We start from the raw sequence: 18,567 nt of genomic DNA, 5'->3' as shown, positions 1-18,567 counted from the left end.
CCTTGGTTCCATTGACCAAAGCTGCCATCTGAGTTTACTTAGCCAGATTTATGCATGTTTGCTTCTTGAGGACAGAGACCTTGTCTCACTCCAACCATTCCCAGAACCCACAGCACCAGGAGAAATGCCCTGTTGACTAACTTAATTCAGTAGTAATTCAGCAAACCTTCCAAGAATGAATAAGTATTTGCCAGGTGAACAGAGTGGAGAAGGGCCGGCAGTAGACACCCAGTGTGCAGAAGCACAGGGGCATGAGGCAGCCTGGTATATGCAGAGAACTACAGCTGTTCAGTCTTGATTGACTACAGAGGGAAAGTGAGAATAGAATGGTGGAGATAGGTAGATAAGGTAGACAGGGGCAGGTTAGAATGCCAGGCAGAGGAGTGTGGATTTTTTTGGTGAATAGTAAGAAGCCTTTAAAGACTTAAGGCAAGAGAGAAATGTGATGAGGTTTTCACTTTATAAAGATCCTGTAGGCAGCAGTGAGCAAATGGACTAGAAGGAAGAAGAGAGACCAGCGAGGAGACTGTTGAAGAGTCCAGGCGAGAGCTTGGGAGGCCTGCTCTCAAGCAGGGCTGTGGGATGGGGAGAGCTCCCGGAAAGTCAACTGTGCAGGGCTCGGCGATTGGATGTGAGGAGAGAGGGAGGGACCAAGGATGACCAGCGGCAGGATTTCTGGCCTGGGTGACCCATGGGTGCTGCTGCCATCAGCCTGCAGCAGGGAACACAGGGGGATGAGCAACAGATTGATGAGGAAGGTGAGGAGCTAAGGTTTGGAATTGTTGAAAATGAGATGCCACAGCCAGATGGATATGTCCAAGAAGTTGCTCATCAGTTTGAGCGGTCTGGAGTGTAAGAGAGGCCTGCACCGGAAGTAGAGACTCAGGAATGCTTCAGCACAGAGAGAATACCAGAAGCCACAGGAAGGGATGAGATCTCTCACTTAGTGAGAATATGGTGTGCAGAGAAGAGAGGTAAGAACAGCCTTGCAACCTCTCCAAAAAGAGTCAAGACAGAATTGCCAGAGAGTAAGAGGCAAACCAGGAGAATGTGGTTCAGTGCAGGGCAGAGGACACAGGGAGAACAGACAGTCCCTGCCTCAGTGCTTCTGAGCGAGGGGGAGACAGGCAGCAAAAAGCAGTCCAGCCACTGTGGTGAGTGCTGCGCTAGGATAAGTAGGAGTTATAAGGGCACCTGATCCAGTCTCGGGGAATAGGGAAGCGCCCCCATATCCACCCAGCCCAGACCTCCCAAGCTTGGACCCAGAAAAGCAGAAGCCCTAATGCTGCCACCAAAACACCAAGCAGAGCTAATGCAGGTCACTTCTCTGTTGACCCCAGAGTCTGTAGCACAGGGCAGAAGTCCCAGGAAGCCCACCCACTGCTCCTCCCTTCAAGGACAGAAATGGGGGGAAAGCAGCCCCTATAACCCTGAGGTGAGCATTCACGCCCCACCCAGGGTGCGTGCACTCCAGTCATTGCGGAGAGGCAGGACAGCAACAGCTCCCTCTTTGGGACACATTTTCTTGCCAGGGACTCTGAGGAGAAGGAGACGTGAACAGTGTGAAAGTCACCCTTTGGGTCAGTAATACACTGCACCTGCTCCCCTCACCCACCTGGGACCCATCCTCAGGCCCAGTTATGAGCAGAGCTTTGATCTCTCAGAAAGAAATGGCCACTGGTTATTGCTCTGGCCAGAACAGCAGTGTGTGTGCTCAGTCCTCAGGGGTGAGCTCTGCAAACACACACGGGGTCATCTGCATGCATTTGGGCACATCACACATGTATGCAGACCTGGTCCCCAAAACTAGAGTTGCCCTTAGTGGATTCTGTCGTGTTGTAACCCATAAGCAGGGGGTGAAGTAGGAAGCTAATGGCCAAGCTCAGGAACATCTGCTTGCATCCTTGCCTTCTCCTCGTCCCTCCCAAGGCTGGGACAGGAGAGTGACCAGGACTTGGATCTCGAGGCCCCTTTTGAATAGACCCCCTTGGAACTAACACTTTCTGAGGCCTGTGCCAAGGTCCCGTGTAAAGTGAGGCAGAAAAGCACTTGGTACCATGCCCAGTACACAGTAGGCGCTCAGTTAATGCACATTCCTTTCTTTTTTACCTCTGAGGGCCAGGGCTGGTCTGCCTTTGCGTTGGCTTTAGAACGAAGGGCTGACCTTGAGTGAGGCCCTCGCCACCAGGGAAAGGGAAATACTTGAGGAGGATTGGTTACCTGAGGCTGGGGCAGGGCCCAGCATCGCTGGCTTGGGCAGGCGCCAACAGGCTGAGGTCAGTGACCTTTCCCCAAAGCCATGTTCTCAAACTTGGCAGGAGTTATGCTTTTACCTGCAACCCAGATGAGTACCCAGGCAGGTCTGCCTCTCCCCACACCTGTCCTGGTAGCTTGTTTCCAGTGAGGATCAAAGGATGCAAACTGAATTTGGCAGAATTCTGAGAAATTTTTATTTAGAGAAATAAAATTGCATAAGGCCTCATTTTATCCCACACTTTTGGTATGACCCCAGTATCCTGGTGTACAGTGAAGGATATAGGTTCTGGGGTCAGACAGTTCAATAGAGTCTCAGCTCTACCGTATTCTAGCTGTGAGACCTTGTACAAATTACTTAACCTCTCTGAGCCTCAGCTTCTTTGTAGGGGTGGTGAGGATTCAAGCATTCAGCAAGCAAGTATTGAGCACCTGCTATATGCCAGACACTGTTCTAGGACCCAGTGAGAGCAAGACCCAGCCTCTGCCCTCATAAAGCGACCTTCTAGTGGGCAGAGTGCAACAGTGCACGGACAGCACTAAGCAAGGTGCCGATAGTGGAAGTGGATGTGCCCATCAAAGTCAGACTCCATCAGTTCCTCTCAGTGGGGTCCTGATTATTGCTTTTTTATAAATGACTGCAAAGTGCTGTTGTACCATGCTAGCCTTGAGGTTTGCTGAGTGGGCAGAGTTCCTTGCCCTTGAACTGAATGGCCCTGGACAGCTACGCTTTTCTCATTCTTCTGTCTCCTCCCTCTACTGTTGCCCCTTTTCTTTTCCTTGGTGCATCTGTTTCTAGTAAAGATGCTTTCTTCTGTGTCACCTCTAGAAAAAGCTAAAGATTCCAAGGCAACTTCCCAAGTTGGTTAAAGGAGGAACATTAACCAGGCCAAAGGATGGCTCCAAAGATGCAGAGATTATACCTGTTTCAGTTCATTTATCTGGTCCTCACAATGACCCTGTAGAATACCCTCCTCTGACCTCCTACAGCAGCCTGGCCTTCCCTTTATCATAACACTTAACCACTGAATTGTGACTGCTTGTTTCCTGACCTCACTCCTTGTCTAGACTGGGAGCATGTCAGAGGCTCAGTGAGTCCCCAGTGCCCCAACACAGAGCCTGGCCCAGAGTGGGCCTCCAAGAGAGTGTGTTGGATGGATGCATGTACAGTCAGGCTGGCTTCTGGGTGCCCTCAGAGATGCCAGACAGCAGGTGCAGTCTCGCCTGGGGCACTCCCAGCAGGTGAGCACTGTAGCCGAGGTGTGAGAACAGTGCTCAGAGACCCCAGAGGAGGGAGTGCTGACTCTGCCAGAGGAGGGGGGAGGCACAGGGGTTCTGGAGAGAGCTCCTGGGAGAGGTGCCCAGCCTCACCACTCCCTGACCATGCAGTCACGGTTCCTTCCCAGGGCCGGCTGACAGATGGAAAAGGGAAGACCATCGACTGCAAGGACGCCATCTTCATCATGACCTCCAATGTGGGCAGTGACGAGATAGCACAGCACGCGCTGCAGCTGAGGCAGGAAGCTTTGGAGATGAGCCATAACCGGATCGCCGAGAACCTTGGTACAGCACGTGGCCCGAGCTCTCTGGGCAACTGGTCAAGTGACCAGGCCGCCAGCGCATCTCCTGGGGGCAAGGATGGCAGGATGGCATTGGGGTCCTGGGGCCAGATGAGGGCCCTGGTAGCATCTTTGTCCCTAGCTGGCCCTGACCAGACACCCTACTTGCACCCTACTAGATCGTGGAGGGAGGCAGACAGACGGTGCCCCTACTTCCTCAAGAAAGCCCCAAGTCTCTTGGGTGACAGGAGGGCTCCAGACAGAGTAATGGACAGAGCCACACCAGGGTGTGGGGCCAGGAAGAGGCCAGGGCCTAAGGGGACTGAAGGGATGCACACTCAACAGATGGAGACACTTCGGTGCATTGAGGGCATAGCAGATCAGAAACCGAATGGAGATGACACAGCCTTTTTCAGCCAGGGAGCCTTTCTGCATAGGTGGAAAGGAGGAGCATGTCAGGCAGGAGGCCACATCTGTCACCTTTCTATTTAGGATTGAACTCTCCAGCCCACTTACAAGTCAGGACTCAAGTCTTGGTCCTGACTCTTCTCCTCTCCCCTCCCCTCCTTCGTACAGTTCCTACCAGTACATGAGCAGTGGAAGGGCCTAGAAGGTACCCAGTCCAGTCCTCTCATTGTGCAGGTGAGGAGAAGGCTGAGGCCCAGACAGCCTGAGACCTTGACCAGGAACACACAGACCGTCAGGGTCAGGACCAGGGCTCTTTTCATGGATAGAGCGAAGGAGCAGGCACAGCTCCCAAAGGTCCTGGGTTTATGATTCTGTCTCTACAGGGGATGTCCAGACTAGTGACAAGATCACCATCTCTAAGAACTTCAAGGAAAATGTGATTCGCCCCATCCTAAAAGTAAGAGTTCTTTGTCATTCCTGCTGGAGCCTGGGGTTGGGGGGGGATCCCCTTAGCCATCGTGAAGATACGGAAACCCTCCCACGCCCATCTTCCCCAGTAGGGTCCAGTAATTCCTTTATACCCTCTGGGTCACTGAGTTCACCCCATCCCTAACCTGGCCCTACAGGCTCACTTCAGGAGAGATGAGTTTCTGGGACGAATCAATGAGATCGTCTACTTCCTCCCCTTCTGCCACTCGGAGCTCATCCAACTCGTCAACAAGGAGCTGAATTTCTGGGCCAAGAGAGTAAGAGCGGGGACTGCCTGTGGGTGGGGGTGGCACATTTGCCCACTGGAAGTCAGGGAACACTGGGCTGGGAGTGTCGCCCCCAGAAGAAGGAGCACAGAGGGGGCCAGTGGCTATAGGGCACACGGTCTCTCACAGGCCCGGGCCTCAGGCCAGAGCGCTGAGAGGTAGAAAGCCCTGGGCCACATTCAGGCATGCTCCTATCTGACCTGTCCCAGGCCAAGCAAAGGCACAACATTACACTGCTCTGGGACCGTGAGGTGGCGGACGTGTTGGTCGACGGCTACAACGTGCACTATGGCGCCCGCTCCATTAAGCATGAGGTGAGCACAGGAGCCTGAGAGAAGTGAGGCACCTCCACACCTCCCTCCCTGGTGCCCCCAGACCCATTCCCTGGGCTCCCAGCCTGTCCAGACAGGCTGGAATTGTTATTAGCCAGAGCAGATGCCCCTTCAGAACCAAAAACAATATAATCAAGTAAAACCCCTATCCTAGAGGGTAACTGAGTTTGAACCCCTACCGGTGTGAGAAACTGGGCTGAGGACCTCAGAAACCGACATTATTGTGTCGTTAGCACTGTCCTGCAAGCTTGTGTTGTTAGCCTTTTGCAGATGAAAAAGCTGAAGCTTTGAGTAAGCACTTGCCTGAGCAGTAAGTGATAGAGCCGGGCCTCCAGGCTTTGGCAGTGAAGACCACTTCACCTACCACCTGCAGGTGGAGCGCCGTGTGGTGAACCAGCTGGCGGCCGCCTACGAGCAGGACTTGCTGCCAGGGGGCTGCACTCTGCGCATCACTGTGGAGGACTCAGATAAGCAGCTACTCAAGAGTCCTGAACTGCCCTCACCCCAGGCTGAGAAGCGTCCACCCAAGCTGCGCCTGGAGATCATCGATAAGGACAGCAAGACCCACAGATTGGACATCCAGGCACCACTAAACCCTGAGAAGGTGTGCCACACCCTCTAGCGTCTACCTACCTGCCTATACGTGCCCTGAACACCTAATAAAGCCCCCTTGGCTGTGGCATGGTAACCGACCTACCTTCTCCTCCTGCCTCTCACTCCTCTCCAAAGTCAAAAGCAGGAATTTTGCCCTACCCTGATCCCTTCCTTGTAGGCCCCACATGTGCTAACAGGTCTCTGGGAGAGGAGCTGCTCCTCCATCCCCTTCAAGGCAGGGGGAAGAGGGAGGTCCCTTATCTCTGTCCTTCAGCGTGATCCCCATGTCCCAGAGTTTCTGGAACTTTATCAGGTTTCCTGGAAGCTCAGAAGTATGGCAGCTGAGAACAGATCTAGCTGGAAGAAGACAGGGACCAGGCTGTGACCTGCCACCCTCTGCTGGCTCTCATGCAACTGAGTCCCCAGAATGTCTCCACTGGGAATGGAGAAGAATGCAGAGGCCCAGGCACAGAGGTCTGCATTTAGGCCGTAGCTTCCTCTTTCCCAAGCCCTAAAATTCCAAGGGAAAGGGACTCTCAGGGACACTACCATGTCATAGCTACTGTTCCTCCCCACCCCATGTTCAGAGGTCAGACCAGACCATGTCTCTCCAGCCTTGGAACTAAGCCAGCATAGGGCATCTTTAGGAGGAAGGCTGACTGGGCACTACCCTGCCCTACATGGAGACTGGACAGAAGTTACCAAATGACCAAGCAAGGTCAGCTCTACAGGGCCTCCTTCAGGAGACCAACTACGTAGACATTGGGGAACTGCAGGAGGAGGAATCATGGGGTCGGGCTCTGCCCAGATGGCCATGGAGCCTGCCTCAGGCCCGTCTATACTATGGTCCCAGCTAAGTGAACCTGGAATGAACAGCTCCCCTGTGCAGTCTGCATGTTAGTCACTAAGCAGAGGGACTGCACACCATCCCCCAAGGCATTCCACGGACACATGTTCCAGCCTCAGCAGGGCACAGCAAGGCTTGGTACATCCTTGGGAACCATCTGCAATAGCCATCATCGATGACCATGTCATCACCCTCCCCCTGCAGGGCCATTTTAGAACCTTCCTTTGGTGTTACAAAGTCTCTTTCAGGAAGCAGAAAATGGGGGCAGGAATCAAAGTCCCTTGGGTGGTGACAACATGGCGGGTGTGAGGCAGTCAGAAGCCAGAACGTGGGCTCCAGCAGATGCTCCAGCAATCACTGTCCAGCCCCTCAAGGAATTGTCTGCTGCTTCTTAACCTCAGTGACTGCCATTCTTTTTTTTTTTTTAATTTATTTTATTTATTTATTTTTGGCCGCGTTGGGTCTTTGTTGCTGCACGCGGGCTTTCTGTAGTTGCAGCGAGCAGGGGCTACTCTTCATTGCGGTGCGCAGGCTACTCTTCATTGTGGTGTGCAGGCTTCTCATTGCAGTGGCTTCTCTTGTTGCAGAGCACGGGCTCTAGGTGCACAGGCTTCAGTAGTTGTGGCACGTGGGCTCAGTAGTTGTGGCTCACATGCCATTCTTTTTTGTGTGTTATTTTTTTTTTTTTTGCTTCTTGTTCTGAAATAATTTTAGACTTACAGGTAGTTGCCAAAATAATAGAGTTCCCATGCACCCTTCACCAGCTTCTCCTAATATTAACATCTTTAAAAATTATTAAATTACAGTATAATTAGTAAAACCAGGAAATTAACATGATACAGTACTACTAACTAATCTGTAGACATTCAGATTTTGCCATGTTCCCCACTGATGTCCTTTTTCTGGTCCAGAATCCAATCGAGGAGCCCACATTGCATTTTGTTACGTTTTCTTCATCTCCTTCAGCCTGTGACAGTTCCTCTGGCTTTCTTTGCCTTTTATGACCTTGACACTTTTGAAATGTCCAGATCAGTTAATTTGTAGAATGTCCCTTAATTTGGGTTTGTCTGCTGTTTTCACATGATTAGATTGAGGGTGTACATTTTGGGCAAGACTAGCCCACAAGTGATGCTGTGCCCTTCTTAGTGCCTCATAGCAGTGGCACATGGCTGAGGTTGTGTGTGCCAGTTTCTCCACTGTAAGAATACTAATTTCCCTTTTGAAATTAATAAGAATCTCATGGAAAGATAGGAGCTGTATAGATGTCTTATTTATCCTTAGAATTTTGCCCACTGATTTTTAGCATCCATCAATGGTTCTTACTTATAACAAGCATTAATATTGTATTTGCCTAATGATGACTTTCTCTTTTCTTATTCCATCTATATTTATTAATTGGTATTCTACTGTAAGGAACAGCTGTCTCTTTTCCCCCATTTATTTATTCAGTAATTTATTTATATCAGTATAAACTAATATATATTTGTTTTAGTCTATGGATTATAACCTAATACTAACATAGTTTATTTTTTTGCTCATTTGGCCTAGATTTGGCCATTGGGAGCTCCTAAATTGGCTCCTGTGTTGTTTCAACATTGCCCCATCATTTTTTTAGTATTGCCTTACTTTCTGGTACCACAGGATGTTCCAGGCTCACTCATACTTTTCTTGTCCCAGCCCTGGCATCAGCCATTTCTCTAAGCAGCTCCTGGTTCCTTTTATTTGAGAATGGTACTTAGAAACCAGGGTGGTATATTCATTGCTACTGGAGTGTTGTTGCTTCTAGGCCTTTTCAGCACACAAAGCTAGGAAATATATGTGTGTATGTTAACACATGTATCGCACAACTGAATTTATTACTGTATCTGTTCATCTGTATATTATTAAAAACCATGAGTCCATATTGATGCCTACAGTTCTAATCCAATACCACAGGGTTTGCAATTTGCCCTTATTATTATGACTTTACTATTCTTTTTCTGCTTCTTCCTCTCCTGCTATCTCTGTTTCTTCTCCTCTCACTCTGTTTTTTGTTCAGACTTCCCTTAGAGGCTCTAATTAAGTCAGTCGGTGACCATCCTATATGGAACATTCCTATTGGATAAAGTTCTTATGCTTGGCTGTCAGTCCCTTGGTTCAGTCAGCTGTGGCCAGGAGCAGCAGACATATAACTCAAAACCAGATAATTTTTGTACAAGAAAACCCAATGGCCACCTTTCTGAGAAGAGGATAGGGGACAGGGTAGACCCTCAGATTCTGAGGAACTTGAGTATCACTTGTAGGGATTCTTAGCTAGACCTCCTAGATGATGTTGGACCATAGCATCCTAGGCAGTACTCAGCTCACTTGCATTATTTGTTCTATGTAAGAACAAATAGAGTGTAAGATCCAAGAGGGCAGATACCCAGTTATTCCACTCACTATCCTATTCATAGAAGCTGGCACAGAGCCATCACATGATGGCTGCTCCAGGTATTTGGATGGATGGGTGGGCCCTGCAGCAAGCATAGACCTTCATAGTGAGTCCCAGGACAGAACAGTATCATATGTTCATGGAGCACACATTTGTCATGTGTTTGTGGCCAGGCAGTAGAACCTGCTAGACCCTCAGTGAATGGGGCAAAGTAAGACCCCAGATACTTACTGAGTATCCAGAAATACATGAGGCTGGACCTGCAGATGAAAATGTAATATCTTTATTCAAAAGGAAAAATTCAAAGATCTGTAGTGATGGTTTTAGGAATTTAGAAAAAAAACACATTTAAACCATAGGAAAATAGAAAATGGATCAATTAAAGATAAAACCTGAAGTTAAGTAGGAATGCAAAAAACAAAGGAGAAAGGATAAGAAGAAAACTATTCTTTTTGAAAACAGCAATAAAATAGATAAAATCCCCTCAGCCTGATATAGGGAAAAAGCAAAAAAAAAAAAAAAAAGACCAAGATTAGGAATGAGAAATCAGACATAACCACATATATGAAAGTATTTAAAATAATTTTAGGAGAAGTCTTTGGCCACAATTTTGAAAACAGAGCAGATAGATCATTTCCTAGCAAACACTAACCCAAGTCAGTGGTTTGAATACGCCAATTAGTTACCAAAAGAAGAGATTGGAAAGGTGATTAAAATTTTATCTTTTTAAAAGATTGTTTCTTTTACTTAACTTTTTAAATTGACATATACATGGAAAAGTACACAAATCACAAGTATACAATTCAATGAGTTATCCACAAAGTGAATACCACTGTAGCCATCATCCAGCCCAAAAAATAGATCCGGGTAATTTTTAATTACTATATAAACTGCTTCAGATCATGGGAAAAGATGGAAAGATGCTCAGTTGATTTTTAAAGGCCAGTGTAAGATTAATACTCAAACCCGATAAACTGCCAAAAAGAATGCCATAGCTTAATCTCATCTACGACTATAGAGGCAAAACTTCCAAGTAAAATTAAGTTGAATTATATAATTACATAAGTGTTATTTCAGCAATACAAGCCTCAGTATCAGGAAATTTATTAATATAATCCATTACATCGAGAACTTGAAGATTATTTAAATGTAGATTAATATTTTCTTATTTTGATAATAGTTCCTATGATTATATAAGAGAATATCCTTGTTTTTAGAAAATATACATTGAAATATTTAAAGATAAAGACAGTTGGCAAATGTTTCAGGAAGCTAAATTATACGTATACACACATACAAAAGTATACATACATACAGAATGATAAAACAAAAGTAAAGTATTCACATGGAGGAAATCTGAGTGAAGGGTATACAGGAACTCTTTGTATTGTTTTCGCAACTTTTCTGTAAGTCTAAAATTATTTCAGAATAAAGTTTTTTTAATGAGATGAACATTTTATCAGTATATGCTGAAAAAGCATTTGATAAAATATTACAGCTTTAAGTATGATTTGATAAACTCCAAGTAAAAGAAACCATTCATCAAAAACCAATAGCAAACAATTTTAATTATAAATACTAAAGCTACTTCTGTTAAAGTCTGAAATAAGACAAGAGTCAACATTGCTTTGAAAATTCAGGTGAAAATAATTAGGCAAGAAGAGTGAGTAATTGGTATATATTGGAAAATAATAAATGATCTTGTTTTGCTGATATGTGACTGTGTTTTTAGGAGATCTAAGAGGCTATAAGTAAAACCTATTAGCATTAATAAGGAAATTTGGTAAGTGTCTGAATAAAAGATAAATGTACAAAAATCAATAGCTTTTTTCTATTCCAGCAATAATCAACTAGAAACAATAACAAAAGTATTCCATTCACAATTGAAATAAAAAGGTGTATGTATTTGCTCATCTATATATAAAATATCTGGAAGAGAGAAGAATTGGGCAGAGAGGAGACTGCAATGGAAGGGTAAATTCACTGTATTCATTTTTATAATTTAAAATTTTGAACCATATTAATGTGATACCTATTCAGAATTATAAAATACTAAGAATAAACAAGAAAAAATCATATTGAAGGGCATAGAACAAGATCTGACAAATGAAAAGACATACCAGGTTCTTGGAAGGGTGACTTAATATCATTAAAGTGTCAATTCTTTAATTAATATACAATTCAGTGCAAGCATAGTTAGACTCGAACATCTTTAATTTAATAAAATTAAAATCATGTTATACTGAAGTGTCTAGTGGCTTCACCATATGGAGCTACTGTTTTCTGGGTTAGGGAGATAATGAGTTACTACTGCTGTCAGTTACTACAATTCCATCTTGACAGCACGCAAACTAGAGGATAAGTAAATGTAACTACTATCAATGTACACCCTAAATAAAATTATGAGAGAATAGAAAGAGAATTAGTGTCTGTGACTGGAGTGTAGAGAGTGTATGTGAGTGTGAAGAAGAGGAGAAAGTGGTGGGAAATGAAGATAGGCGAGTTTCCGGACTTCATAGTGCCTTGAATGCCATGCTGAGGGGATGAAATGGCCATATTTGTGTTTTTAAAAGACCCTTTGATTGCAATATGCAGAATGTTTGGGGGTGACTTCTGACCAATATATCAATACAACAGACAGAGTAGTTCCAGGCAAACTCACTTCCTACCTCAAATATAGAAATGTTGAATATTATGTAGCCAAAAAAAAAAAAAAAAAAGTTTGACACACAACTGGACTTAAAACTAAAAATGGGAAATCCCAGGCTGCCAGAAATGAATGGGAACCCAAAAGTCAGAGGGTTTGTGAGAGTGGAGGTCAAAGAGTTCATAGAGACTTGGGACTCAGATATAGGCCTAATGGCTGAATGCTAGGCCTTCAACACTGAAACAGGAGTCTCAAAGGACTACTTCCTTGTGAAATGAAGACTAGAAAAACACTGCTCCTTAACCTGGGAATCAGTAGGGAAATACAAAAAAGTCTAACATCACTCAGAGATGTAAGTAGAAAGAGTCAGCTACAAAGAAACTAAGACATTTGCTGTTTGTGAGAGTATAGTCCAAATTCACAATACCCAAATGTTACTGGAATGTCAAGATGAAAAGCTAACAAAAAACTGGTCCTGGGCCATAGGATCCCTTAGAAGCAAACACAAAACTGTTCTGTAAGGATATTCTTGTAACCAAGTTTTCACAAAGGAACCTTTGGAAAAACAAGTCCTATTGAAATGAGCTTACAGGAAAACCTACCCCAAATAAAGGAGGAGGAGAAGAGAAAATGAAAGAAGAAGAAGCAAACCACCATGAAGGAGAGCAAACTCAGCAGATGCAACAAGTGGGAGAATTTGCACTCCAAGAATTGTAGCAGAAGAATCTGAATTTAAAAGAAGTATGTTGGGATGTCCCTGGTGGTGCAGTGGTTAAGAATCCGCCTGCCAATGCAGGGGACACAGGTTCGATCCCTGGTCCGGGAAGATCCCACATGCCATGGAGCAACTAAGCCCATGCGCCACAACTACTGAACCTGCGCTCTGGAGCCCACGAGCCACAACTACTGAGCCCATGTGCCACAACTACTGAAGCCTGTGCACCTAGAGCCTGTGCTCTGAGAAGCCACTGCAATGAGAAGCCCACGCACTGCAACGAAGAGTAGCCCCCACTCACCGCAACTAGAGAAAGCCCAAACACAGCAACGAAAACCAAACGCAGCCATAAATAAGTTTATTTTTAAAAAATTAAAAATAAAAAAAATAAAAGAAGTATGTTTAGGGACTTCCCTGGTGGTGCAGTGGTTAAGAATCTGCCTGCCAATGCAGGGAACATGGGTTCGAGCCCTGGTCCAGGAGGATCCTACATGCCACGGAGCAAGTAAGCCTGTGCGCCACAACTACTGAGCCTGTGCTCTAGAGCCCGTGAGCCACAACTACTGAGCCCACATGCCAAAACTACTGAAGCCCACGTGCCTAGAGCCTGTGCTGTGCAACAAGAGAAGCCCATGCACCGCAAGGAAGAGTAGCCCCCACTCGGCACAACTAGAGAAAGCCAGCACGCAGCAACAAAGACCCAACACAGCCAAAAATAAATAAATAAATTTTAATAAATAAAACATAATAAAGTGTGTTTAAAATATTCAGAGAAATAAAGGGAGGACTAGAAACCATAAGGCAAGAAAGGACAGTATGAAAAAAGAATAGGTGAACTTGAAAAAAGAACCTTTGTTCTAGGTGGTTTTTTCAGATTTATTTCCATGTTTTTTTTTTTTCCCCTAAACAATTTTCTCTACTGTGGTCTTAATTGATCTAGGTATTAAATAACAGAACCACTAAGTACTCATATTCTTTAAAGGATAAAGATTTGGGTCACCCACTGGGCTCCAAGGAGCTGACCTAGGACAAGGGTAATACCCCCTAGGGTTGAGGGAAGAGGGCAGTCACCAGTGTGCCACCCCCAGGGCCATGATCAGTTGCAGAAATAAGGAATATACCTGCCACCACAATCCTGGAACTCTTTGTCCACCATCCTCCAAGAGTCGTTCCAGTCTAATCCCAGCATTCCTCACAGGTTTGTCAAAGTAATTTCAAGAGGTCTGAACCTCAGTGGTCATCTACCATCACCTCATCACATAGTGTTCCCAACACTTCCCTGTGCCCCCCAAATTCTTCCTTCAGTCAACAGATTTTTCTGTATAAGCATCTTGTTGGAATATTTGCTCCATCTCTTCACCTTTTTTTTCTTTTTTTTTTTTTCTGTTACTGAAGTATAGTTGATTTACAATACTGTGTTAGTTTCAGGTGTACAGCAAAGTGATCCAGTTATATGTGTAGATGTGTATATTCTTATTTTCCAATTCTTTTCCATTATAGTTTATTACAAGATTTTGAATATAGTTCTCTGTGCTATACAGTAAATCCTTGTTGTTTATTTTATATATGGTAGTATGCATCTGTTAATCACATACTCCCCAATTTATCCCTCCCTACCTCTTACCTTTTGGTAACCATGAGTTTGTTTTCTATGTCCATGAGTCTGTTTTTGTTTTGTAAATTCGTTTGTACTGCTTTTTAGATTACACATATGAGTGATATAATATTTGTCTTTCTCTTTCTTACTTCACTTAGTATGATGATCTCTAGGTCCATCCATGTTGCTGCAAATGACGTTACTTCATTCTTTTTTATGGCTGAGTAATATTCCATTGCGTATATATACCACATCTTTATCCATTCATCTGTTCATGGACCCTTAGGTTTCTTCCATGTCTTGGCTATTGTAAATAATGCTGCTATGAACATTGGGGTGCGTGTGTCTTTTGGAATTAGAGCTTTCGTCTTTTTTGGATATATGCCCAGTAGTGGGATTGATGGATCAAATGGTAGTTCTATTTTTAGTTTTTTAAGGAACCTCCATACTGTTCTCCATAGTGGCTGTACCAATTTACATTCCCCCCAGCAGTGTAGGAGGGATCCCTTTTCTCCACACCCTCTCCAGCGTGTGTTATTTGTAGACTTTTTGATGTTGGCCATTGTGACTGGTGTGAGGTGATACCTTATTGTAGTTTTGATTTGCTTTTCTCTAATAATTAGTGTTGAACATCTTTTCATGTGTTTGTTGGCCATCTGTATGTCTTCTTTGGAAGAATATCTATTTCAGTCTTCTGCCCATTTTTTGATTGTTTTTTTGTTATTGTGTTATATGAGCCATTTGTATATTTTGGAAGTTAAGCCCTGTTGGTCACATGATTTGCAAATATTTTCTCCCAGTCCATAGGTTGTCTTTTCATTTTGTTTATGGTTTCTTTTGCTGTGCAAAAGCTTATAAGTTTGATTAGGTCCCATTTGTTTATTCTTGCTTTTATTTCTATTGTGTTGGGAGACTGACCTAAGAAAACATTGCTATGATTTATGTCAGAGAATATTTTTCACCTTAACTGTCTCCTGAAGGTATCATTTACTCTGGCTGTCCCTTAAGATGCTTCTTCCCCTGTAGTCCTCTTAGGTGGAAGCTGCTTTTATTGTCAGACCCAGGAAGTGAGCCCCCACTGCTTCTCTGTGATTATTGCTCATCTTTCCTCCTAGCTTTTTTAAATTCAGCAGTTTGACTATTCCAGCCCTCTGTCATTGCCCTATCTACTGATCTGTCAACAACTTCCCTCACACAAGGAAGATCTTAGGCCCCATATCACTTTCTCCCTTCCTCAACACATGCCATCATTCTTGGTGGCTTCAACTTCCCATGAATGACTTATCCAATACCCTACTTTGCTTACATTTAGTGACCTTTTTATGCCCCTGCCCACCTTAGTCACCTGTATCATGGTCACATCTAAATTTTATCAACAATAACTGTACTTCCTCCAAAACCCCTATCCTTCTCTGGCTAGTCTAGTATACTGAGTAAATAAAAAACTTACAACTCAACAATAAAAAGACAATTTAAATAGGAAAAGCATCTGAGTAAACATATCTTCAAAGAAGATACACAAATGGCCAATAAGCACATCATTAGCCCTCAGGGAAATGCAAACCAAAACTGCACACCCACTAGAATGGCTATAATCAAAAAGATAGACAATAGCAAGTGTTGGTGAGGATGCTGAGAAACTGGGAATGTAAAATGATGCAACCACTTTGGAAATGAGTCTAGCAGTCCCTTAAAAGATTAAACATAGCATTTCCATGTCCCAGCAATTCCATTCCTAAGTATACCTAAGAGACATGAAAACATACACCCACACAAAAACTTGTTGCACAAATGTTCAGAAAGTAGAAACAACCCAAATGCCCATCAAACTAATGAATGAATAAACAAAATGTGGTATATCCATACAATAGAATATTATTTATCCATAAAAAGAATGAAGTAATGACTCATGCTACAACATGGATGAACCTTGAAAACATGCTAAATGAAAGAAGCCAGTTACAAAAGAATACATATTATGAGTCCGTTTATATGGAAATGTCTAAATAGGCAAATCAATAGAGACAGAAAGTAGGTTAGTGGTTGCCAGGGGCTGAGGGAAGAGGAGAATGGGAACAACTGATAATGGGCTTCTTTTGGAATGATGAAAATGTTAAAGAATTACATAGTGGTGACGGTTGCACAACTTTGTGCAGTCACGCAATTGTACACTTCAAAGGGTAAATTTTGTGATGTGAGTTACCTCAATTTTTTATATCAAAAAATTATACATTCAATTTAAGAAAATTTTCTTTAAAAATAAGCTGGTTTTTTTTTAAATAAATTTATTTATTTATTTATTTATTTTGGGCTGTGTTGGGTCTTCGTTTCTGTGCGAGGGCTTTCTCTAGTTGCGGCAAGCGGGGGCCACTCTTCATCGCAGTGAGCGGGCCTCTCACTGTCGCGGCCTCTCTTGTTGTGGAGCACAGGCTCCAGACGCGCAGGCTCAGTAGTTGTGGCTCACGGGCCCAGTTGCTCCGCGGCATGTGGGATTTTCCCAGACCAGGGCTCGAACCCGTGTCCCCTGCATTGGCAGGCAGATTCTCAACCACTGTGCCACCAGGGAAGCCCCAAGGGTTTTTTTTAATGTATTGAAGTTAAATATCAAGAGAATGGGAAGACAAGCCATAGACTGAGAGAAAATATTTGCAAAACATAGTATCTGATGAAGGACTGGTATCCAAAATATACAAAGAACTCTTAAAACTCAACAATAACAAAATGAACAACCAGATTACAAACTGGGCAAAAGATCTGAACAGATACCTTCTCCAAAGAAGACCTACAGATGGCAAATAAGCATATGAAAAGATGTTCAACATCATAAGTCATCAGGGAAATGCAAATTAACAAACAAGATACCACTACACACCTATTAGAATGGCCAAAATCTGGAACACTGACAGCATGAAATGCTGACACAGAGCAAGAGGCACTTTCATTCATTGCCGGTGGGAATGCACAAACTTTGGAAGACAATTTGACGGTTTCTTAAAAAACTAAATATACTTTTACCATGCAATCCTGTAATTGTACTCATTGGTATTTGCCCAAAGAAGTTGAAAATGTATGTCCACACAAAAACCTATACACAAATGTTTGTAGCAGCTTTATTCATATTCAAGTTGCCAAAACTTGGAAACAACCAAGATATTCTTTGATTGGCAAGTGCATAAGCAAACTCTGGTACATCCAGACAATGGAATATTATTTAGCACTAAAAAGAAATTAGCTATCAAGCTAGAAAAAGACATGGAGAAACCATAAGTGAAAGAAACCAATCTGCAAAGGCTACATACTATATGATTCCATTCTGGAAAAGGCAAAACTGTGGAGAGAGTAAAAAACATCAGTGGTTGCTAGGAACTTGACTGGGGGCCAGAGATGAACAGGTAGAGAACAGGGGATTTTTAGAACAGTGAAACTATTCTGTATGATAATGGTGGGTATGTGACATTATACATTTGTCAAAACCCATGGAATGGACAAGAGTGAACCCTAATGTAAACTGTGGAATTCGGTTGATAATGATGTGTCAATATTGGTTCATCAGTTGTAATAAAGGTGCCATTCCGATGCTGATGTTGATAGTGGGGAGACTTTGGGGCAGGTGTGAAATACGGGAACTCTATATTTTCCACCCAGTTTTGCTGTGAACCTAAAGCTGCTCTAAAAAACAAAGTCTATCAATTTTAAAAAGTAAAACTACATTTTAATAGAGCTGTATCAAAGAAGTCAAGGTTCATATTTTAACAGCTTAAAATTACAAAACTGTCTTAGGGTCTTCCTCTGCTTGATTTCTGTGGCTTCTCTGGGCATACTCAGACACAGAGTAGATGCTTACCTAGTGCTTGCTGGAAGAGCAAATCACTCAATATGCTTTCTATGGCATAATTTCATGATTTGGGATTTTATCTTTGATAGTTTCTTCCCATTACAGTAACTCCTCATCCAGCTGCCTTTTTCTGACAATTAAATATATAAAATAATTATAATTTCCTGATGACTAAAGCATACCAGCTTAAAGTCCTCACAATGTGGCAGTTAGCATTCCCAGAGCAATCTTAGAGTCAGGCAGAAGCAGCACTGTTTTGTATGATCTAGGTCTCAGAGGTACCACACCATTATTCCCACCGTAGTCTCTCCATTAGAAGTGAGTTTCCTATGGAAGACAATATGGAGTTTCCTTAAAAAATTAAAAATAGAACTACCTTATGATCCAGCAGTTCCACTTCTGGGTATTTATCCGAAGAAAATGAAAACACTAACGCAGAAAGATATATGCATCCCCATGTTCATTGCAACATTATTTACAATAGCCAGAGTTTGGAAACAACCTAAGAGTCCATTGATGGATGAATGGGTAAAGAAAATGTGAGATATAAACACACACTGGAATATTATTCAGCCATTAAAAAAATGAAATCTTGCCATTTGGGACATGGAT

At 43.6% G+C, this 18,567-nt stretch overlaps 1 protein-coding gene across 4 annotated transcripts in view; it reads left to right on the top strand.

The window, feature by feature from the left end:
* CLPB (ClpB family mitochondrial disaggregase) overlaps positions 1 to 5,999 on the top strand; it is a 146,320-nt gene extending 140,321 nt beyond the window's left edge. For 2 of the 4 annotated variants that reach the window (XM_082340329.1, XM_082340326.1), the window contains 5 exons: positions 3,660 to 3,816; positions 4,604 to 4,677; positions 4,847 to 4,966; positions 5,185 to 5,289; positions 5,681 to 5,999. In XM_082340329.1, the coding sequence (XP_082196455.1) occupies positions 3,660 to 3,816; positions 4,604 to 4,677; positions 4,847 to 4,966; positions 5,185 to 5,289; positions 5,681 to 5,929 (705 nt within the window). In that variant the 3' untranslated portion in view covers positions 5,930 to 5,999. Of the gene's footprint in view, positions 1 to 3,659; positions 3,817 to 4,603; positions 4,678 to 4,846; positions 4,967 to 5,184; positions 5,290 to 5,567 lie in introns of all 4 variants that reach the window. The other 2 variants (XM_082340328.1, XM_082340327.1) reach the window with 2 other exon arrangements.
* Positions 6,000 to 18,567: the final 12,568 nt, after the last annotated feature.

The sequence above is a fragment of the Balaenoptera borealis genome (genome assembly GCF_965194805.1).
Source record: "Balaenoptera borealis genome assembly, chromosome: 11".
NCBI classification, from domain to species: Eukaryota; Metazoa; Chordata; class Mammalia; order Artiodactyla; family Balaenopteridae; genus Balaenoptera; species Balaenoptera borealis.
This window is presented reverse-complemented; position numbering and strand designations above follow the sequence as displayed.